Source organism: Melospiza georgiana, chromosome 11 (assembly GCF_028018845.1).
Source record: "Melospiza georgiana isolate bMelGeo1 chromosome 11, bMelGeo1.pri, whole genome shotgun sequence".
Classification (NCBI taxonomy): domain Eukaryota; kingdom Metazoa; phylum Chordata; class Aves; order Passeriformes; family Passerellidae; genus Melospiza; species Melospiza georgiana.
The window spans coordinates 4404191-4428911 of NC_080440.1; the positions used below are offsets into that span (position 1 = coordinate 4404191).

The 24721-nt window shown below is 40.7% G+C and overlaps 1 protein-coding gene across 1 annotated transcript in view; it reads left to right on the plus strand.

Annotated features, from left to right (window-relative positions):
* MDFIC2 (MyoD family inhibitor domain containing 2) overlaps positions 1-24295 on the plus strand; it is a 42335-nt gene extending 18040 nt beyond the window's left edge. Inside the window, exons 3-5 of the mRNA XM_058032075.1 lie at positions 16387-16455; positions 20045-20266; positions 23766-24295. Coding sequence (XP_057888058.1) covers positions 16387-16455; positions 20045-20266; positions 23766-24025 — 551 coding nt within the window. The 3' untranslated portion in view covers positions 24026-24295. The remainder of the gene's footprint in view (positions 1-16386; positions 16456-20044; positions 20267-23765) is intronic.
* The last annotated feature ends 426 nt before the right edge of the window (positions 24296-24721 follow it).

Here is a 24721-nt window from a genome sequence, read left to right on the forward strand (position 1 = left end):
AACATCAGCAACAAACCTGTGGCTGCTGAGTTAGGAAAAGTAACCCCAGTGTGCTTAGATACATTGTCTTTTGCTAATATACTTTTTGAAGATCTGACTTCTTTTAATAGAGCAGCTATTAAGAGAAACTAATTATGATTTTATTTTTAAGGGCCTGGATATTCTCTTTCATGTATCATCCTAACTCAGGAGAAAGGCCATTCAAGCAAATGAGATGAGGTTGGTGTGAACGAGTTTAAGTGATCACACAAAGGCCTCAAGATATTTATGGGTGGAATGAGTCATTCCTGTTCTGGTTGGGTGATTGCATCAGTGGAGAATTAGTCTATCATCATGCAGGGCCTGAGCCTCCATTCTCTTACATCACCATACATCAGCAAGCACTGTGTGAAGCTGGTCAGTGTTTCAGTAGCCTAAAACCTAAAACCAGTAGCCTAGAACCGAGCCCACAGCCCCAGTTCCTCACAGCAGTTGTGCACTGACTCTAAAGAGGCTGCCCCACCTAAATCAGGAGAGCATCTGGTCTTTCTTCTTTAGTCTGTTTACCTAAAGTAACTTTGCATCGTTTAGTAAGACCTGTTTCTCATTAAAAGTGTGAAGTAAGCGTGGTCAAAGAACATTCTTTTTCTAGCAACACATTCAAAAAGGTAGTTTTTTTCCCCATGAATCTCCAGCAACATGTCTACAAAGGAGACATTAATTAGATAACACGAGTTGAGCTACTCAGACTCCTTTTCACACTAAATGAAGATCTGTGAGACACCTTCAGCAAGCCAAGTCTTGGAATATTTTGCAATGATTTCTGGGTAAAACTAAAACAACCATGCCAGAACCAACTGGATTTTTGCCATTTTAGGCACACCAGGTTTGGTGGTGCTAGAACAACATGTGATTCATCCATCTTATCTCTAAGAACAGGCAATGCCAGCTATTCAAGAAGCCAGTTCACAAAGTGTTGTGGTGACTATCTAGAGTAGATTATGAGAGAAAGAAATGGCTGGAACATCTCCAGCAACTGTTGGAGTTCCCAAGAAGTTTTTTCCTCACAGTAATGACTTTAAAGCTAATTAGAGGCAGAAAATCAAAGACAAATTCCCCAGACACCAGGTGTTTACCAGAAAAATCTCTTTCCCAGCCAGACACCATCCCTGTTCTCAGTGGTCTCCAGGAGCCTCTCCCCTACCAGACAGGAGGTGTTCTGTCTCCTCAGTGTGTCTGTGCACTTCTCACTTTGGAGAATTGGGAAGGCTTAAAATCACCTTCAAGGTGGAGAAAACCAAGCGTGGATGTTGCTTGGATCCATCTCAGCAGCCCCAGGAGCTGGCTGAGAACCAGGGTGAGGATTTTCATGCTGTGGGCAACCAGGGCATTGTGTCCTGCTGCTCTCCTGTCCCTGCCCAGACAGAAGTCCACCACAAACATGAGCCTGGAGTACTGGATTAAAACAACTCCCAGTGCACTTTTAATTCCTGCTATTCCACCTTTTTCTGAAGATATTTAAGCACCAAGCATTACAAGTATTGTGGTTTCATATTCATGTTATATTTTACTAGTACCTTGTAGTGCTTGTCTGCATTAAGTGGTGTTTTTTCTCTTTTCCCACAAATAAGAGATGTCTGCACCACAACATAACCTTTGGGCAGCTCTATTCATATTAAAGCCTGAGGATTTTTGGGAGAGAGAAAAAAAAAAAAAAGAAGATTATGTATTTATTCAGAAATTAAATGAGATTAATAATTTTGAAAGCAATTTACAAATAGCAATCAGCCACTGCAATGAAGGTCAAAAGAAAAAGGACACATTAGCAATTGAATCTCTTCCCTTCCTTTAAAGTTTTAATGCTGCATACCTGTTAATAATGGGAAATATTCTTCTTCAAGAGTAGCATTTTCAAAAATTGGTAGGATCCTTTTGCTAATTCTAATCTTCTTTTAATAAAATAATTTGCTAAAAAGGATTATGAAAAAGCATGAAAATGAAATGCCAGTGGAAACGTACTGCCTATACAATAAATAGTTAATGTATTTTTTAAATGAATGATTTAAAATAGCTATTAAAGTAAAGAGAATGAGCTTATGTTTCTAGTAATGACTTCTCTGCCTCAGAATGAAATCTGTAAATCCCTGATTGCAATTTCACATCCCAAAAGAACAAGCAGTCCTGGGACCGATGCTTATTGCCTTTATCATTAATACTAGCACACTAAATACGTAATTTTTATATCACTGGTTTGAATATTTAGATTTATACTTGTGTATGCTTTAGATTTTAAATCCCACACAACCATTCTGTCACAAAAATAAAGCTCCCCTTCAACAAGGCTTTTTTGTACGTACATGTATACACAGACTTTCAGTATAACTACAATTTTATTCATAAGAGTGCATAATGATTCAGGCTGTGATTGTTAATAAAAATGCATTTCTAACCATCAAATTTGAGTCTATTATTCTAAGTTAATTGCATTTGCCCTAAAGAGACTTGCGACTGGCTGTCAGCCTATTTGTGTCAGTTCCATTTTATTCATCAGTCAATCTTGTCTCCTCTTTTTTCACATCCCATATATTGATCAAATAGATTTGTTAGCATGCCTCTGCAGCTTTAAAAAAGTTTTTGTTATTTGTCAGGTTTATTTGATTACTATATTAGTTGAGTGTTATCTTAATTGTTATTTCAATAGAAAATAAATGCCCTTTGATAGTCCCACAAGATTCCCATTAAATATAATCCATATAACAAGTTAGTGGATGAAGTGAATGTGGTAAGAAAATAAACACATTAAGCCATTTTTTAAAGGTGGTATTAATCTGCAGCTGTATTGTACTTGATCCAAAAGACAGGAATAGAAATAAGTACAGTGTAAAACAATTTTGATAAACATCAGTGCCGTATCATTGCATATTATGCTATGCATAAAATACCTTAACAAAAAGATGTGTGATATAAAATAAACTGAGGCCATATCTGGAAGAATGGGGTTTGTGGTTATGTGTGAAATTGAACACTATTAAATATGGCTTTTGACACTAAAAATTAGGCTAGAGAGGCTGTACACAAAGGGAAGTGCTGTTATATGGGGCAAATTTTTGGTAGGGAGAGAAAAACAGAAACCAGCTCTCAGGAAAATATTTATTGCAGCAAAAAGTAAGCATGTATGCAGGTAGCTTTTTCCTTCACAAAGGTATGATACACAGTTGAGTGAAATAAAGGAGAGTTTAGCTAGATTAATACTTGGAGACAGCATCTTGTGCACATCAGACCCTCAGTTTTGGTAATGAAGTCACAATACCAAAATTTTTACTGCAATCTTATCTAAGGGGAAGGTGATGCAACCAGTTTTCCCTTATGAATGTCTCAGAAACCTGTCTCTCATATCTTCATTATCAGCAAGGTTACATAACCCTGGCTCCTTGCCCAACCTTAAATCTGGGATCTGCCCAGCTGGTACCTGAACTTACATAGTGTCAAAAATATCATCTCATTTTAAAAGATATGAGAAGTCCATATGTTTTAAGATAGCTACTCAAGATAGAGAAGCATTGATTTAATAAAAATTTTAGGAAGCAATCTACTGCTTTACCTGTATTGCAGTACATTGACTGAACCCATAACTTCCTGAAACTGAGATGAAGAACCCTATGAAAAGCTGAGTTTCCTTCATTTCTTTGGCCAGGATTAGTCAATCATCTGACTTCAGAGAAGTTCAGGTTCTGGTCTGAATAATTATCTGTAACCAACTGCAGGGAGAAGGGATGAGAGCAGGGACAAAACCAGACTTTCAAAAACGCCATTTTTTCCTGGCTTAATCTCTTCAGTGAAGGTGAGATGACATGCAGCAGGATGGGTTTGTCTTCCATTGATTTCTGTAGGAGTTTAGGCAAGACTGAACAACAACCCTACCTATCGGGTAGAGCTGGAATGATGAACACCACCCTAAGGGGGACCTCTCTCATTAGAGCAGGAGCATTTTTAAGGGCCTATACCTGGCTGAGGATGCTTGAAAAATCCAATTCCCAGACTGTTTTTCATCTGGAACATTTCATACTAAACTACCATGCTAAATCTTCAGATGCCCTAAAAAAACCCTCAAATTTGCAGTCGTCCTAGAGCTGTTAGCAACACTCCTGTGATTCAGAAGCACACGGCGTGATGATAGTTTCAAGCTAAACTGTTATGACCAGCTAGTATGGAATATAAACAGGAACAGATGAGAAGAATACAGCCTCAGCATTTGAGACAACAAAGAAAGAGTGAAATGATTGCTACATAAAAGACATTTCAAAGACCTCCCAGAAAAGCAGGCATAAAAATCCCCAATAAAAAGGCTCAGCAAGAAAACTGTCACACCCCCTAATCCTCAGCAGACTCTAACAAGATGTTCGCGTGAGCCAGAGATTGTCTCCTTCCCCAGAAGACAAAAGGCACAGAAATCAATACTGTCTAGCATAGGATTAGGAGGCAAGAGATAGATAAAAAGGATTCCTTAACCTTACAATTAGAAACCCCAACTCTCCAGCCAAAAAGATAATCAGAAACAGACTGCAAACCTGTGTCACAATAATTGCTGCATCTTTTACTCTTTGAAAACTGATATTTTCAGAAGATTTTTTTATAATTTATTGCCACCCCAAGAAAGGTTTTGATGGCCACTTAGCTGCAGACAACTGCTGCGACCAAACCACAATTCAACACACATGGCAATAGAATTATTTCCTAGTCTTTATGTTTTAACCACCTCCAACCAAGCAAAAATTATATTACCAATGCTTGTACCAACCTCCCAGTAAATTGTACCACTAAAAGCAAAATATGTAATGCACTACTTCTAACAAATGATCAGCTTACTGTGCCCTGAACCAAACACTTCCACAGATTCTTCATGCCAAACCTGGCATAAGCATGTGCTCTGATTAAAAAGGAAACAACTTAGTTGTTACAGCAAGCGTCTTTAGCTTTATTTGGTATTACTAATGCTTTTAAACAGAAGGCAGGGTACTGGCAAGAGTAAAAAACAGACTTGAAGGGGGAGGAAACCTGCAGGCTGGAAAGAAGCTGCAGTCTCCTAAGTCTGACCCTCCTGCTGCAGATAACGAGTGACCATAAGATGTGAGAGCTGGAGAAGTTTGCTGCATAGAAATTTCAGACTCTGTCAGAAGCTCAGCAAGGCAACCACAAGACATTGACAATGACATTTATGAAGCCTATATTAACTTACAGCAATTACTCTAGTACCAAATTATGTATGCTTAGGTACTGAATGTTCCCCCTTTATAGGGGGTTAAATAGCACAAGCTCTTATTGAGGGACAGTCAGAATTTAAGCAGTCAGCACATCCAATGTTACAAGACATTCCTGGTCTTCCTGGTGCTTATCAGGAGAGGAAAAGTCAAATAATTTCTTTTTTATCCAAGTGCAAAACACTTGCAAACCATCACTTCATGCTCCTGTGAGCCTACTGTCTCCTGAACACCTTAAATTTCCTGCCTTAAGCTAACTTTCCATGGTTTTGTTCAGTGCAAGTTAGACACTACCTCAGAGCTGCCTCATGCTCTGTGGCAGATGAAATAATCCCTGTAAGTAAGCTACTTGAAACCACTTACAAAGAGGCTGGCAGAGATGCAACTTAAACCATTGTCATTTGTCATGGAAAGACAAACAAATCACCCTTCCCAGAAGAGTCGTGACTCAAAATAAACACATGGAAAAAGACATGAATTTCTGTTCCCTTTTTAGCAAGCTCAAAGACAAGATAAAGCTTGTCTTACACATTCTTGGAGAATAAAAGAGAGAAATGATATCTACAGATTTCAGAGTACATTTTCTGGACCTCAATCCAGATGGGAATAAGCCATTCCCTGAGTCCACCCCCAAAAAGATTGAAGGCAGACAGAGCAGCCCAGGCTGTGAATCGAGCAGGGAGCAGAGGGCAGTGTGGTCTGCACGGTGGCAGAAGCAAATTAATCCCTCCTCAGACACACAGCTCCCCAGGGACTCCATCTCTTGCTTGAGGCAAAGTGTCAGAGACTCACAAGCCCTTCCCTACAAGCACGCTTGTCCCCAGGCCACAAGAAGCTTCCCTGCTGTCCAGCTATGCTGGAATTGACTCTGGGAATATGGCACCCTGCCTGTTATCTGAAAGTTATTTCCAGATAACATTTTCCTCATTTTACAGCAAGGCAAGCTACTGGTTAGCACTATTAGAAGCATAACTTGAGACACAATTTGTATTCAGATCAAGATTTACCAAAGAAACTGCAAAACATTATTTTTGTGGCCTCTGTGTGGCCCAAAATCCCACACCCATCAGGATCCCAGTGCCTCCCAAGCATTCAGTCATTTAGATGAGAACTAAATCTTCCCCTCCAAACAGAGGAGAAAGGCACAGTGCTACAGGCATCACCAAGTTCTCAACTTTGCCAGTTAAAGATTTTGAGATTCTCAGAGGTCATGGTGGTGAAAGGCAATGCAAAAGCCTAGAATAACTAAAAAGATAGGAAGCATTGCTATGCTGAAACAGAGAAATAAAGATGAGTGAACTAAACTTGAACTTTCCAAATATCCTGAACCCATGGTTCAGAAAACTAGACTAGGGTTATGTTTAATAACTTATTCCACAACCTTCAAAAGTCCAGCATCTTTATCTGTATACCAGCAGAGATGAGACAAAGCATACAGCTCAGTACCAGTGGTTAATGAAGGTTTTACATAATTAAGATTTTCATTTTGGCACAGGTATCAGATACAACACTTGCTATAGTTTGCCCTTGAGCCAAACATTTCCATCACCTTTAATGGGCATCAGGATGGTCCCTCATGCATTGAGGCAGATTCATTTCACTGGTCAGGTGCATAAAGAAAACTCAAACACAGGCTACCAAAAAAACAAGACAGCAAAAGACAAACTACTCACTCAGAATCTCGGGGTTCAATGCTGCATCAGTGAATCAGGATCCCCAAGCAGTCTCTGCCCTTTTGGGTAAGACAAGTTGTGTCAACTGCCTGAAAACGGCTGTATTCCCTGAGGAAAACACAGAATTATAGAATCACTTTGGTTGGAAAACACATCCAAGATCATCTCAGTGAGAGGCCACAGGACATTAACTAAAGGGAAGGGGTATATCCCAACTTCTATTAGGAATTATTTTTTATCATACTTGTGAAGTTAATTAGGGGACATAGCTTGACTTTTCTCTCCTCTGATAACAACACAGCTACAGGTGTTCACAAAACACCCATGTAGATAACAAAGGCATATCACCAGCTGAGAAGCTTCTCCTGCTTAGTGAAACTTTCTTTTTCCATTATTTTTTCAAACTGGGCAGCCCCTTAGACACTCAGGTAAACCCCTCACCTTCTCAGCTCTTAAAGTAGAGCATCATTTCAGGTACTGAAGTAGCACCTTCCATGAAAAAATTAGCTCAATAAGTCTAGTTCCATTGGGGGATGGAAGCAACACTTTTTCCTTAATATTTTTCATTGTTTCAGCTTTCAGCCCATCTTTAAATTGAGATTATTTTTTATGTTAACGATGCTAGAGAAACATTTCTAAGCTTACTCAAAACAGCAGTACAAACACAAAAATGCTGTGCAGAGGCCTAAAAGCTTTAGAGCATGAGAATGTGCTCATAACCTCACCACCATTCTCTTATGAAAATTGAGTAAGAACCTCAAAAGAGTTAGCTTAGGAACCACAAATATGCTGCTTAATCCCACTTGCAGGATCTCACTTGATTACTTTGGTATCAGGCAACCCTTAAGCTGCCTCCTCTCCAGGGCTACTAATTTTTCACATTACCTGGAGAACTGCCACGATGTTGTTTGCCCTCTTTCCTCTATTTATCTGCTAAAGGAGATGCAAGGCCTGTGGCCCCCTCCCCTCCCAGCTGAGGATGTTTTCCTGAGGCTTCTCATACCAATTAACACCATCTGAAAGCCTTTAGAATGGGGAGATATGCCAATTTATCTGCTTTCTACCCAGTCACTCCAGAAGTGGGTAATGCTTATCTGCTCCAATTACTTCTGAAAATGTCATTTGGAGCATCCCAGATGGAGCCAGCTCAAGAGACCTTTCAGATTTTGGCAGTGGCAGTGCTCACAATGGCCCTCAGCAGTGCTCACCATGACCATTAATTGGGGTGTTGCTGATTAAAGGATGAGTACACCAGGCTGGGCAGCACCCACAGGATGGGCTCTTCCAGTAGCAATGAGCTGGTTGTGTTGGAAACCACATCATCCAAAAATTTTAGAAAGCACCTTGGTCCTATTAGGAATGGACACCCAAAACCTCATTGTTGCAATCAAAAAACCTACACCCAATGGATTCAATACCCTATGAGGGCCTATAAGAGAGCTGGGAGGGGGCTTTTGGCAAAGGCATGAAGTGGTAGATAAGGGGGAAAGGCTTAAATCTGAAGAAGAGTAGGTTTAGACTCGATATTAGAAAGAGATGTTTTACTGTGAAGACAGCAAGAAGCTGTGGATGCCCCATCCCTGGAAATGTTCAAGACCAGGCTGGATGGAACCTCATCTGTTGGATGGTGTCCCTGCCCATGGCAGAGGGCTTGGAATAGTATGATCCTTAAGGTCCCCTCCAACCCAAACCATTCTATGATTCTATTTGTACTGGAAGCACACATGAGGCAAACTTTCTGTGCTACTCAAGGCTTTGGTGGGCAAGGTCAAGATGTTTGCCTGCTCTGATAAAGCACGAGGAGCATCCTGTGCAACTCAAGTCATTCAGATGGTACTTTTGGCATTTCCCCCCCCTCTCCTGCTTTTGTTCTGTCAGTCTGAAGAGAACAGCTCGTGTGATGTAATTTAGAATGGAGCTTTTTTAAAGCTTTCACTCAGGAAAAGCTTCGGGAGCTCTGGGGGTATAGCTTAGCTCGGAGAAATAGAAAGAAAGCAAGTTTGCATTGACAGCTTGATCCCAGAGAGAGGTGGCTGCCTGCTTGTCTAACAGGTCCTCTGGGTCTGGATGAGGCAGAGACAGAGGAGCAGTCATATTAAGTGAACGCGCGCTGCCAATGTTAAAGGAACAATTACCATTATTCTGCATAGTTCACTGTTTGCTACTGCTATTTCCTTCAATAAAACCTCTTTTCACTTGCCAATTGGAGCTTGTCATGTAACAATATTTTTTATGCACAATACACATACTAAAATGCCCCTGTGTTTTTAATACATTTATAGTTGTTAACAATAGCAGTATAGCGACAGAAAAAACTGTGCTTGCTTTGAATACAGAACAGATTGAAAAAGAACAAACCAGTGGCCCTGCTATGAAGGATTAATGGGGGTTAGATTTTGCCTAATCTGTGTTAAAACAGTGGAACCTCTTCCATTTCTTTGACACCCACTTCTTCCTCTCAGGGCCTGGGCTGTGGCCTCCTTGTTTGGATGGGGTTGTACACCTGAGCCTTGTGCAAAACTTCAGTGATGGTTTTGATGACAGAGCGTGTTGGGGAGAGCAGTGGGCTCTCACCTGTCCCTGAGGAGGATGGACAAGGGGTGCCACTCCTGTGGCCTTGGCAAGCCCAGCCTGCTGAAGGTTGCCCAACCTTCACCCCTTGTGCACAGACAGGTGGGAGCTGTGCTACCGTCCAGCAACACCTGAAACTCTGCTGTTCACTGCCCACATTAGAATAACAAAACTCCTTGTGAACGCGGCTCCTGGTGAAGCAGGACAAACAGACAGACTTAGGGAGACTGGCATTTCCCTGGGGCTGTGGAGCTCTACAGCTCTCCTCCAAGAGCTCACACAAGGCAGACATTGTGCTACTGCTGCACTTGCCAGCATCACAAAGCCAGGTGGAAATGACCGCAGCGAAGGTGCCACGGTGAGAAGAAATTACGTGTTTCCACTTCTGAGCAGGCTGAACCTCATATTTCATGCACCCAAAGGAACAAGCAGCTGTTCGGAAACCTTTGTAGCACAATCATGAAGGAAACTTTCTTCTGCCATAAGAGTCGTGTTTTCTAAGAACACTATTTTCTTCAGAACAAGTTAATATACACAGGAAAAGACATCTTGAGTGTTCCTGACTCTCCTACACTATCCAGGAATAGTGATAGACTGCGAGTTTAAACACATTCTTCCACTGCACAGTGAGAGAAGTGTGTTTAGTGCTGTGAGCAGAACACTTACCATGCTTGCCTTTGCCAGAGCCGGCAAGACTACACCATTCTAAGAGTACTTATTACATACATAAGTAACAGTGGATGTCATCTGTCTGCCCCCAGAATAGATGTTCTGCATCTTTGGTGCAGAGGGAAAAAAGGATTTGTGAAAAGATGCACAGTATGATCCATCTTCAGCTTCAGATATTGCTGATTGCTTTGTCTGTGCCTTTTTCTGAGGAAAAGAGCAAGGAAACCCAGAGATGGCCACCATACTGGAGGCTGGTTTGGAGCCTGATCTGAGCTTCCTGGAACTGTTTTCTTTGACATCTGGTGGTACAGGATCAAGCCCTTGCAAAGATAAATAAGTAGTTTTCCAGCACGGTCCAGCACAGCCTGTTCTGCAACACCTGGGGAGGTGCTCAGATGGCAATAAGATTAATAATGTTTATTACAGTGCGCAAGTCCAGCTCCCAGTTGTGTTCCAGCACGGCATGCAGGCAAGAGGGAAACAAATGGAAGTGTTTGCTGGAAAAGTCTCATAGAAGACATAAGACTCTCACAGATTGCCACTCACCATTGGGTTCAAATCAAAGAAAACTTTTATACCTTATCAGGAGACGTGGAGGGTTGTAGTCATATATTATCATGTGTCAATTTACCACCAGTAGAGCTCTAAGGACTACCTGTGAGAAATGCTGCATCTTCTGTGATTTGCAGCTCTATTTCACAGCATTTAAATATTTGGATTTATTTTAAGAATATATATGGGTTTGATGGTGTTAATATATGTGGGTTTGTTGGTGTTTCCCCCCACCAAATGAAAATGCTGACAGTGTCAGAGCAGCTCTGGCATTAATGCTGTGCAAGGATATCTTTGTGACCATAACTGTGTGTAATGCCTACTTGGGGAATAAACTCTTGGCACACAACTTCTGTGTCATTCAGAAAGCAGCACAGTTGTCAAGGACCTTGGGACACGAAAGGAAGACACTGTGCTGTCCTTTCATTGGAAAGTTCACAAATTCTGCCTAGAGATCCCTCTGATATTTTCACTTTTCAATACATAGTGATTACCAAAAATAAAACTGAGAATTTTAAGTGCTTTCCAAATTTAATGACACAGAGATTTACATGGAAAAAAAAATCTTTTGTAATAAACTCAGCATTTTCTGTTTTATATTACCTATAAATTTCCTCAGCTAAAAAGTGAGTAATTAGACAAGGATGTACATGGGTGACACCTGCCTTTAGTTACTGTGCCTGTGTATTAAGTAAAGCCCTGTCCACTTCTGGCTACTCAGCTCAGGTTAGGATTTTGTTTCTGAAATTTGGTCATATTGGCAGCCAACCTTAACCTCATTGTGGGGTGAGTCATTAACCATGAGAGGAAGGAAGAGTGAATTAATGAAGCAGTGACATCAAGGCAACAACAACAACATTAACAATTGTAAAGTTTCTTAATTCTCTGCTTTCAAAACAGTATGGTCAATTCAAATGGGACAATGCATCAAACCTTCCAGTTTCACTCTGTGCAGTGAGGAATAAAGAGGATTTGAGAGGTTTGAGTCAGCCCTGCAAAACAAGAAGATGTCCATGAGGGGTGTGCAGGCAGCCCCATCAGAGGGTGGCCTCAGGGGCTCTGTGTGATGCTGTGCATCCCAAATCCCAGCCTGGGGAAGAGGACAGGGACTGGCACAGACACATGGTGACTGGGGTGACCTACTGACATTAATAAAAACAAACATTGCTAAGCCCTCCACTTGGAGGGGGAAGGACAGGGCTGTGTGATTTCAGTTCAGGTTCAGTTTGTGACTTGTTCTGAATTTTTTAATTATCTCTTTTAGCAAATGTCAGCAGAGTGCAGTTTTAAACAAAAAGAAAGAAACAAAGGAATTTGGAAAGCAGACTTTATCTTCATTTACAACACTTTTTAGGGCTGTTTCCTATAATAGGGCTGCGACATACCTACAAGGTCCTCCCCATCCCTGGAGTGTTCAAGGCCACTTTCCACAGGGCTTGGAGCAACCTGGTCTAGTGGAAAGTGTCCCTGCTCATGGTGGGTGGTTTGAATTAGATGGTCTTTCAGTCCCTTCCAACCCAAACCACTCTATAATTCAATAAGACCCCCCAAAAAATCCAGTCTGGGGCTTAAATACAGCTTCAGGTATAGCCACTCCATCTCAGTGACTCCCAGAGAGGATGATCTCTTTCAAGACCTGCTGGAATAGCAACAGGGTGCCAGGATGCTCTGATCATAAAATTCAAAACAGGGAAAAGATGATAAAAAAATTACCTAACAGCAAGAAGCATGTGAAATACCACGAGATCCTGCTGCTCCCTGGACTACCCCCAATTCCTGTAATAGATTTATCTCATGGAAGCCATTCAAAAAGTCACAACTGCCAGGACAGAAATATGGACCTAAAGAAAAACATGACAGGGAAAGAAAACAGTGGCTGAAGAGGAATTTGGGAGAGCTGATCTACAAACAGGACCTGAAGACTCCAATAAGGCTCTCCTGAAAGGTGCTCAGCTTTATCCCACATTCAGCCCCATGGGTTTCAGGGTTGCCTCGTCTGTTGATCAATTACTGTTGTGTTTCTGCTGCAGTTAGCACTGGTACCAAAGCTGTGAGGTTCCTGTGACAATTCAGTGATTTATCTTGGTGCTCATCACCTGAAGGCTCCTGAGGACCTCGCACCAGGCTGCGACAGCGAGCGATGGACAGGAAGGGCTCTGGGCAGGCCCAGCCAGTGAACACACTGGGAATTTTGCTGCTGTGGTCACTTAGGGCATGAATTATGTCCAGCCTTTAACACAGATGATAATGTCTGATGCAACAAGGACTTAGCACATAAAAACCTTTTCATAAATTGCTCAGTCCCCCTTCTTGCAAAGTCGTTACAACTGCAAGGTGTAAGAGAACAGCATAAAATTGACACTGATCCCATCAATTCTTTTTTAAGCATCTTTAAATGCAGCTTTTTTTTTTTCCCTGCTATACATCTTACTTTTTATAGTTAAAAGTAATTTTAAAGCAAAAAAGAACATAAACAATATACACTGACTCTTGACACTCCATTGCTTTTTTAAACTAGAATAATAAAAATTTGCAAATGAACAAAAGAGTGGGAGGAAGATATCTGATTTACAATGTTTTTGAGATAAAGAACACTATAAAAAAAGATCAATGTGAATAATAAAGCATTGTTAACTGAGTCATGACATTTCTATTCTCAGTGAAGATTTGAACAGTAGAGCTCTGCAAATGAGCACCTTGTGCCATTTTCAAAGTGGGAGGAAGACATATAATTATAATTTTTAAAGTGAAGAGAATTTAAAAAAAAATCTCTGTGAAAAAGTTTATTGAAAAACATATCGACATATCAATATGACATAAATTACTTTAATTTTATTAAACTGGGAGGGGGGGGGGGAAACCTCTTTTTGAAGACTGGCTGCAGAAAGCATTCCTTGAAAAGAATTTTCTTTATTAAAAACTCTTTGCTAAGATGAAACAGCACTGAATGTCAGCACTACCGTATATTTATTCTGTAACTCTTCCAACAGCCGAGATCTATAAAAGAAACATATTTTCAAAACAGTTTTAACCTCCATTGTCTTGATCATTCGTATTAACATTTTTCATGTCACCTATTGAAATCCCTTAAAGGAACCTTTTATTCAGTCAAAATTAATGAAGCCGTTTTCTAAAACAGCCTCCAAAAAGTAAAAAGGACGTAATGTTGTGCATTTCATTTGACATACGTTTTCTGCCATTTCACTTATTTCTGTGATGAGAGCAATACTTCATATTTATGCTATCAAGTCTGCAGAGAAAAGTGATTTTGAGAGAGAAGAAAACCAACTCTGCTCTTGCTGTGTGTGCAATTTAAATCCACAGCGAAAATACAGCATTGATCAGATTACTCCAATTGAGTCATTTAGTGCTTTGGCATTCCTGAAGTTAGGGCCCAGCTGTGAAATCATACTTGGGGCCAAACATTGCTGTTAGGTGAGCGCACATGGCTCCCATTTTCTTCAAAGGGAATTACACACATGGCCAATATTTAGCTTTCACCTCTTCCATTCTTTAGCTAGCAAAGCCAGAACCAGTGGAGTATGTGGAGGCAATTTAACTGAATTAAGAATACAATCAAGATTTTCCGGGACTTACTAGTGATTTGGGATATATAATTCAATACACATCAAAACACAGATGCTCAGCATATTCTGAAAATCAGGCCATCTCAAATGTCTTGCTTCAAACAGGTAAAATCATAAATTACTCTGAGTATTTTGGCCATTGGATCCTAACAAACTGGGTGTAGTACACTTCTTCAAAATTATAAACTCCAATTTCTGGCTTGGCTAGGATGCCTGGGAGAATTACAACATCCCAGCCCATTTTTGTTCCTGTGTTGGCAGACAGTTCTCCCCTGCCATTACCATTACAGGACTTGAACACAGTGCAGGTGCCCTTCTGCAGCAGGTGACCCCTAGGGAGAATCCAGCTCCTGGCTCTGCAGGTCCCCTGGGATGCGCTGAGCTGCTGGGATGGCCCACAAGACCCTATAGCTAAGTGCCATGGAGAGGAAAAAGGATGCAACCCAAAAAGCTAGCTGCCCCATGCTGCATGCAGATCTTCATTTCAACTCAAGGTCAAGTGGAAAACTTTTCTACCATCCTTGCTGACTCTCCTCTTCACTTTCTCCTGACTCCATCTGTTCCTCACCCATCTCCTTCGTTCCGCACTCGCCTCCCTCTTCTTCCTGTGTCCATCTGTTCCCTCCTTCCTCGACACAAGTTGGGGAAGGGAAGTAAATTCAGTCATTCACTGAACAGATTTCAAGATGAACCCCCTCCCTCTCCAGTTCTAACTTCATTCATCATGGTAAAAATTATAATGAATAGAAATGTTGAAGGTGAAAATTTATTAGGGATTGTGTTGCTTTCTTATATGAAAAGCAGTTAAAGCGGCATATAAACATTGGCTTCATTCATTTTTTCTTAATATATGGCATAATTAGTGAGAAATATTAGTGGAAGTGCTTGCTATGCAGTCCATCAACACATGCCTGTCAGAGCTTAGGATCTGGGCCAAAAGTTTTTGCCAGTTCTGTGATAGATTTACAATAAGCCTATAGAAGGCTTTACAGTTAGCTGGGTCACTAATTCATGAAGTTACAATGTATGCAATGAGGTCAAAAATTCACTATTGATAAAATACCCCCTCCCGGGATTGCACCATTAGCTTTGTTACTGCAACAGCAAAATAAAGTAAACCCAAAGCTCCTGCGAATTACCAGTCCATCATCGTAAATCAGTAGTGAAGCACTTGCACGAGTTCATGATGTCATCTGAAGCCCAGGATATATTTATAGCCTTGTGTACTATTTCCTGTTTCCTCATGACAAAAATAAACAGTCTCCAAATCCCCTGCATCCTTCTGCCTGAGCTCAGCAAAATGTAATGGGCACGAATCTCTGAAAGGCCCTGTGATATATGGGTCTGGAGCAGCTCCGCTCTGATGGGCCACGGCGCCCGCGCTCCCTCCGGCCTCTCCATGTGGGCAACAGCAGCTCCCATGGAGTTTGCTCCATCTGCTGCACTCACTGCTGGGATAGTCCCACACCTCCTCCTACTTTGCCTCCCTGACACTTGGAGAGAGCAGGAAAGGAGATTTAAGCCTCCAAGCCTCAGGCATGGAGTGAACAGCCTGGCAGGCGCATCTGAGGTGGAGGAGCTCAGCATTTCTCCATGTGGGGACCTGGGCTTGCCACCACATGGACCTTGGGCATCTTGTCCACCAAGACTGACAAGCCATGAAGCTTGGAGTTTGGGCTTCAATTTCCCCTCTCCTCCTTTACTCTTGATTTGGGATCCTCATTTAACGTTTCTGAGGTATTTGGGCATGGATGATGCCCCACACTTCATCTCAGACCTCCCAGCTCTCAAATTTTCTGTACCTACCTGCATTGCTGTGTTTGCTGTGATCCTCTTCACCTCTTCTTGGCTGAAACTTTCTGTCTTGGCAGTTTATTTTTTGCTTCCTTTCCTGAAACGAGACAGAGGGTAACACAAACAGCGCACCATGCCATGTAACCTCCCTCAGCAAGGAAGCAGATTTGCTTCTGTTTGACCTCAGACCAACAACTCCTGAAGTCAATGACTGTCACTAAATGGCTGAGGGTGATAGCTGTGCCAAACCACATTCATTTGACACTTATCCCTCTTCAATTTTGTTTTCTTCTCTCCACTAAGACCGTCGTACCAGCTCCCTGCCTCTACTGGCCCTCCCTGGGGTGACATCAAGCAGCGAGGACCATCCAGGTAAGATGCTGTCCCCATTCATGCAGAGATGCTCCCTCCCTGGCAGACCATTATATCCTTTAAATGATCAAGAAAAAGTGTTTTGTTTTTCTTTGGCCTTTTTGAAGCACTGCTGTCAAACCCTGAGGTTTGGGTTTCATTGTTCTATGAGCACCAAGCATGGTCAGATCAAGCCTTCATACGTACAAGTTTTCATCCATCAGGTCTGATGCAGCTCTGCCTGTGTCACCTGGGGACTGAATGGACATGGCACAAAGCTCTTGCAGTGATGAGCATGTGCTACATTAAACAGACAGGTAGCGACAGCAGGGCAGGGGATAATGAATGCTGCACTCACACACCAACATGCCTCAGGGGAAAATTAAAAAGTTACAGGTCCTAAACTGCTACAGTTTTCCACACAGTTTAGCATTAACCCTTGGGACTCCTTGCTACAGGGGCGTGAGATAAAGGGCCACTGCCAGGATGGATTTGGAATAAATGCCAGCATTGAGCAGAGCCACAGGCTCCCTTGTCCTTTGCTTGTAAGAGGTGGTTGAGCTCTAGGAGGGTCAGAGATCAATTCTCCTTCAGTGGAGTCTCCTCCTAAACAGATGCTCCAAGAGCTGCTTGGATTACCTGCATTGCTGCAGTCCCTGTTAAGCAGAACAGAGCTCCTCTTAAACCCTCTGTCCCTTATCAAAAATAGACTTGGAGCCCTCGTATACCTCTATACTAAATCTAATTTCAGAAGCATGCAGGGAAACTGCACACTCCTCTTCTCCAGGGCTGCAAGATGCTGGTTTGTGCCTAAAGCCAGAGAAGAGAAATAGAGGTCAGGGGGCATACTGAAAATGCCAGTCTTGGTATCACTGCTCCTCCCCATTAACCAGAGGGATCTGAGGCTGGCATCAGTGGAAAGTAAGTGATTTACTTTGTGCTTCCATGAATTTAGACACTTGTAGTCAGCCATCTGAATCGCCCAACTCCAAAAAGAAAAAATAAATTCCATGTGAGTATTGAGACTATCTTTAATACAAACATGGGTGAACAATCCCAGTCTTCTACTGCAACAGCCAAGGCGAGTCCCAGCTTCCCCATGTGAGGAAGAAAGTTGCTACTTCATACTATTTAAAAATGGCACATTGTGGGGGTGTACCTTTAGCAGCCTCTGCCTAACAGTCTAACACTGAATAATCTGAGATTTCTTCATCATGATACACTTATTTTTCCCTTTAAGTTCACTTCATTGGTTGATTTCTATACATTAAAAACACAGACATATGTGGACATTTGAAGCTGAACACAGGCTCTCAAAAGAAAGTTGCAAAGTTTGACCCTCTTCCCATTTCTAATTGTAATTTGGGATTTTTTTATATTCTCATTTAACAGTAATCATAAATACTATGAGTGGTATGTAATACATTTTTAAAGCCTACATCTATTTGTTCCAAACTCTCAACCTACTACTGTTCCATCCACCAACAAACTATAATAGGAAAAAAAAAAAGTGCTAACCACCTTTTTTTTTCTGCTGGTCTAGCACAATCTTTATTTCTTCAGACACTTTGTGCAAACATTAAATTGATAAAAGACATAATGTAGATGGACCCACAGCTGAACTGAAGGTAATTGCATAAAAATGAAATGGAGACCTATAATTGTACACTGCTTTAGCCTCTCCTGCAGTGTTTTCTGGAAGCAAGGATCTCGCTTGTCATAGCAAGTTGCTTGTTACAGTGATTGCGTGAAGATTTGATCTAGCTGTACAAGACAAGTATAACATTACTGAAAGGGAGCTTTTCAAACTAAGAGTCTGACACTAAAATGTACTGTATTTTCCAAGATGTAGTATGCTTTAACAAACAGAAGAGTCCCTGAGTGACAGCTTTTGTTACCCTTTTGTTTGATGGTGCTGTATTGAAAAATTCAGGTTATGTCTATGCCTTTCTATTTCTGGTTTTGATTTCTCTTCAACAGCACTTCAAGAATAAAAATTGACTCCAAGTATGAATAGTAGAAGTCGGTGGATACAGTAAATGTCAGTCTGGCATTTACTGATTACTTCTGTCAGACTTTTTTTTCAGTCTCACTTCTTGAATGCTTAAATGCATTCTGTGGGCCATTGTATTGTTGCAGAATTGGGAAACTCAACAAATATATCATGAATTAAAACATATCTATTTTACATTTTTGAGCAGATTTTGAAAGTGGAAAATAATAGTTATTCTTGCCTAAGCCTTTTGATTTGGTCTGTGTGTATCCAAAGGCTAAGGCTGGGTGTAGCTCTCAGTGTGAACAAACAGGCCCCATTTGTGATATTGGCACCTGGCTAACAGGTTGGGCTTGTGTCTTTTGGACTCACAAAACAACTTTACTTATCTCTCAGATCCTTGCTTCCCCCCTCTTCAAGCTTTATGGTTGCACTGGTTTTTCACTTACCTGCAATCCATACATCCCATCCACATTTCCTCTTCTCTCTGCAAGGATTCTGGGGGAACAGCTGCAGTCCCATCAAGGTTTCACTCTCTGTCAGCCTTTCCTTGGCTTTTCTTTAACATGGGTCAGAAGTCAAAGATACCTAAAAACCAAGAGATATGCAGGGCCTCTCTTCAGACTCCTTGCAGGCAAGTGCAGTTGAGCCACTTCAGAGCACTTACTGTTCCTCTCAGAAAGCAGCATTTGCAAAACTGAGGTGTTTGTAAAGATTGATTTTCTGTATATAGCTCAAGAGCAAGCATATCACAAGATTTAAGTGAGATAAAAAGTGAGGCTGTGCTTGATGTGAGGTGCAGGAGTTAATCAGCTGTAGATAAGAACTGATGAGGTTTTATCATCCCCGCCATGGAGAGAATGACTGTGTTTCTTGGCCACTTGATCACTTCAGAGATCGAGTGAAACTATATATCAACCCATGTTTATCTGTGCCTGAGGAGTTCTTCAAGAATAAATTGAACTCAGAACTCTTAACCTTTCCCCTAGTTGGGGCTTAATTTTAAGCTCTCCCTCTGGTTTTTGAGCTGCCTCTCTGGCACGCTGACAGCATGTGAAGTATCCCATCTCCTAGTTGACTTCCAGGCCAACAACGCAAGTGGGGATGAAGTTATGAAATAAGGAATCTGGATGCTAAACAGAGACCATCTGGCTGTCTTTGCTACAGGATTATGAGCCACGGTGAGCTGGCACATCTGCATCCAGGTACTGCCCACGTGCACATTGTTGGCTGTTAATTTAGGGAAACGAAGTTGCAGCTGAAAAATAACAAGATAATTGTTTTACCTTCTTTTATGTCAGAAATTGAAGTTAGGATACCAAAGTCTAAATAGATGTCAACCGAGGCAATAGTTCTGTTTTCTTTCCAAACCTGGTCCCACCCACTGGAAGTGAATTATTACTTAGCCTCTAAGTCCTCTGGGTTTAAGAGAAAACCTTAGAAGGCAAGTTCACAAATACCTTTACTATGAATAAACCTCTGTAAAGAGACTGGAATCATTAGGTGAGAAGGGTTAGGCCTTGGAAGTAAACAACTGTAGGTTTGAAAATTCTGCATATGTTATTCTCTCAGATCTCTGCCTTGGTATCACAGTCTTTTTTTTCCTAATCCCACCAGATAACCAGCTTACAAATGAAAAACACACAGATGAAAAGCCTATGAAAGGTATTGTTATGAGTTCTGTCGCAGAATTCAGCATCACAGACGCTTCATCAAAGGGTTCCAAAAATGAGAAGAAATTGTCAGATGCAAGCAGATCATCCATTGCTTCCCTGGAGAAATGCAGAGAATTCTCTTACATTGAAGATGATGCATCAGTACATCAGAGAGACAGTGACGGTATGTTTTATAAAACAGATCACATTTGAGCTGATTTCTAAATAATGCCCACTGCAAAAGAACTATGTATAACCAACTCGAAATTAAATGTTGAACAGGAGGTTCAAGAACATCGCCAAAAGCAATGTTAAGTTGCCCTGCAGACATTTGTGTGATAGATGAGAATTTCTAGAAGATGATCTTAAATTGTCAGTGATACTAAAGTCATAGAAGAGGAGCTTAGAGCTTATTGTGCCATAGAGCATTTGTACTTTAGCAATGAGAGTTTGCACAGAGGCACCAGTGTCAGTATCAGATAAATCTATTCCTGGTTATTCCAGTGGATGTTAAAAAAAGGCTCTGTGAAGTATTTCAGAAGTTTCTTTTGAGTGCCTTTTGCTATAATGGATTAGTGTGTTATATCCAATGGAGCTGGGATCTGTCGTGAATATCATTTGACAATTCCTAAATTAAGCATTTCTAAATAGAGATCAACACAATAAAGTGCCCTGTTCTCCAAGAATCATTAACATCTCTATTGTGTCACAGACCCTTAAAAAGGGATGTCTATGATACACCTATTGGAATATGCTTAATTTCAGAGAAGGATCTGAAGTATTTATTTTATTTAGGGAACTTGTCCTCTTGTCCTGACACTTCCTATTTTTGAGCTTGAGGTCTCTCTCAGCCACTTCTGGCACACAGGTGTGTACCATATGATGCAAATAACAGATTTCATTCTCCTTAAAAAAGCTAAATGTGAAGGAAATTAACAACAACAACAAAAAAACCCAATCTGTGCTTAATTAATAATGTTAAGGGCTGGATAGAAGCCAAAAAAACCAAAGGAAGACAGATTTGTGGTTGTCATTGCATACTCAGCTCACTCCACTCTGACAACTTACTGCTTATTCCACATACACAAGGCCAAATCCTGTTTGCTCAGAGAACCTCTGAAGGCAGAGCAATAGATGAGGAAATTGGTGATTATTTTGTTCCCAGGGCTCAGACAAGAGCAAATACAACACTCATAGGTCTCACCAAGGATGACCAGAAAGGCTTCAGCAATCTTTGGACCAGGGTTGTTCAGAGCATCATCTGTGTGAGCAGATGCCACCAAATAAGAGCAGGAAAACTTAGAGATGAGGCATGCTAGAAAAATTATTATAAATTCTTCTTTTGTGCTAATTAATCTAGTAATGTAGAGAAGGAGAGCTGAGGTCATTGTTCTCACTGAGATAAACGCAGTAAAGCCGTTTGGCAAACAGCAGGGAAAACAGAGGGGAAAACAAGAGATTGCATCTTCCTTTATGCAGTTTGTGGCTAATTTATTTTCAAATATATAAATGAATGCATGGGAATGGATGTCTAATTGCTAATATCTATTATTTATATACATTACCCCACTTAAAACAGGACCAAAAAGCCTCACACATGCAGATTTTTTGAAATGTGTTACATCCATTATCACAGTTCATGGTGTGTGCTCTGATGGGAATTTAAAAGCATCTTTACTGCACATCACAGAGTCTGTGCTGAAACATTACTTTATTATTAAAATCTTGTGCTTTTTGCGTGCTCTCTTTCCTGGATGAAGCCCTAAGAATCCTATCTATTCTCTCCAGATTACATAAGCACCATTATGGTTAACATATTCAGGGGAAAAAAATTGTTATTAAAAAATGGATCTTTGGAGATGGAGAAAAAATTGCCAAATCCTTAATTGAGACATAACTTTGAATTCTGTCTCTCACATCTACGTATAGGAAAGAAATTTCATAAACATAAGAGAACTAAAAAGAATAGTCTTAATTACACCAAGAACTACTGGATAAAGTGATTACATTTTTTACAGTGTAAATTTCATACAATTAAATACAGTAGTGTCACCTTATTAGCTGTTTCAATTTTATAATTATTTCAGTTCATTTAGCTAGGAAAAAATATAAGCATGAACTTACTGAGTATCACCAAAATCTAGTCATTCTTATTTGACAGGACTGACTTAGAAGTTAGTTGTGCTTGTCTGAACCTAAATAGATCTTGACATATTTAAATAAGTATTAAAATTGATAACATTGGTGATGATATGCCATTTAGAAAGAAGTTCAATATATGCTATTTGTTCTTGCTACTTTGCCTTTTTAATAAAGAAGCTGGAATGATTTTTTTTTAATTTTGTTTTTTCATCAAGAAAGCTTTCTAAAAAAAAAAAGCATAATTCTGGAAACTTCCTGGCAGTGAACTTCATGTTACGTGAGCTAGAAAATGCCACAACAGAACCAATGCAGTAGAATGAGTTCACAGTTAGTCATCCTAGGGCAAGAAATGTGGTTATAACCATATGCTTTCCTGAAAGAAGCAATGAAAAGACATTCATATTGTTGAAGGCATTTTTCCTTTCCAAAAACAAGAAGGAACAAAAAAAAAAAAAAAAAGGAAAGGTCTGGGTCTGTGCTCCAAGTGGATTCACACAATTGGAATCTCACACCTGCTGCACCCAAGCAGCCTCCCCAGATGCTGGAGTATCAGGGCTGAGGAGTTAATTAGTTGATTTTGGGAGGGCACAAACATAGCACATGGTTTTAGTCATGGTGACCACGTTTTCAGGAATATTCATTGGCCCCAGACACACATCCTACATAATGTATTTTCCAAACTTTTGTCTCCTTTGAAAAACTGACACTTGTGAATGAAAAGATGAGAACCCTGTTTGGTGGGGAGTTGGGAGGACCATGAGCTGAGACACACTGCCCTCTCTGAATGCTCTTCTCCAGACCTGCTCTCCCTCCTTGTCCTTGGTAGTCTTTAAACATTTTTAGTGCAAACTCTTGTGAAAATGAAAATGAACTCCAGTGTCACCTGTGCTGGTGTCATGGTTTCCTCAGCCCCACAGAACCCCTCACTCACTGCCCCACTGCAGAATGGGGCTAACAGAAGGGTAAAAGCAAGAAAACTCATGGGTTGAGATAAATACAGTGTAATAGGACAATGTAGTGGTTTTACATGGGAGGAAGAAAAAAATATATATATATTATATAAATAAAAAATTAGAATATACAAAACAAGGTATACATATTGCAATTGCTCAAAACTCACCAACTGATGCCCAGTCAGTTATCTGAGCAGAAACCCCTGCTTGTTTTCTGCCTAATTTATATTGATGCCATATGGTCTGGACTATCCCTCTAGCCAGCTGGGGTCAGCCCTCCTGGCTGTGTCCCTTCCCAGCTTCTCGTATCTCTTCAGCCTCCTTGCTGTCTGGGCATGAGAAGATAAAATCTGGTTTAAAGGCCTTGTTCTTCTGCTTTTCACTGCCACAGAATATTTCCACTCAAATTCTTTTCATACAGCTGTTGTTTTTACAGAGTAATTAAAACAGAAAATAAACTTTTCGCTTGTCTCTATGGAACTAGTTAACATCAATGTATTTTTAGCCCACCCCCTCACTTCTGGCCTAAACCTGGGCAATCCCAGCTCACGTGTGTTCTTACATCTCCCTGCTTTTCCTCTCTCTTAGATGAATGCGCAACACTTATCCTGGCCTGCTTGTTCTGCCAGTTTTGGGACTTTCTTATAATGCTGCCTGATACCTGTGAACATTGGCTGACAGATACCTGTTGTCCATCCAATAGATATTACCAGACCTCCGACGAAGACCACGGCAGCAACGACTGCAACTGTGACTGTGACATTGATTGCAGCCTCTTTGAGTCCTGCCACGAGACCGGCGAGTGCCTGGAGCTGGCCATGGAGATCTCTGAAGTCTGCTATCGCTGATAGGAAAATAATTGACAAAATTCATCAAAACTACCCGGCAGATTACAAAGGAGATTTTTTTTTTTTTTTTAATATTAATCATAACCGGAGGTTTTGTCAATGAGGACTATGTGCATCTTGTTGCTCCCTCCCTGGAGGTCTCTATGTTGGCATGATATCACAAACTGCTGAAACCAATAAAGGACGAAAAGGGGTCTTCTCTGCCATAGATGACAACAGAATTCCTAAGTGCCAAGTGTGCTCGCTGCTTTACCCACTGTCAATCCAAGCTTTAATTGCTTTAAACACCAATTTTGCCATTCATAAACACAGAACAAATTAGGACGTTATTTTAGGACTGATATATATATTAGTTCATCTTCCTAATGGATTCATACCTAAACATGTATTACATATTGTTGGTTATTATAAATAATTTATGATACAGCATCATTTTATAATTAAAAATTTATTTATTCAATCTCTTAAAACACTCTTATATGCCTAGTATAGGTAGAAAAAAAATTTTAATGAATTAGAAACCATGCTACTGGTAATTACAGCAAATGTCACTGAAAATCTCCAGTGAATTTCGTTGAGGAAGCATTTTCACAGGGTACTGCAATTGGACAGTGTATTAATGTGCTGGCCCATGGTTATGTAATAACAGGTTATGCCTATTGTTCATTAGTTATAGGAAAGGGCTTCTTAAGTGTA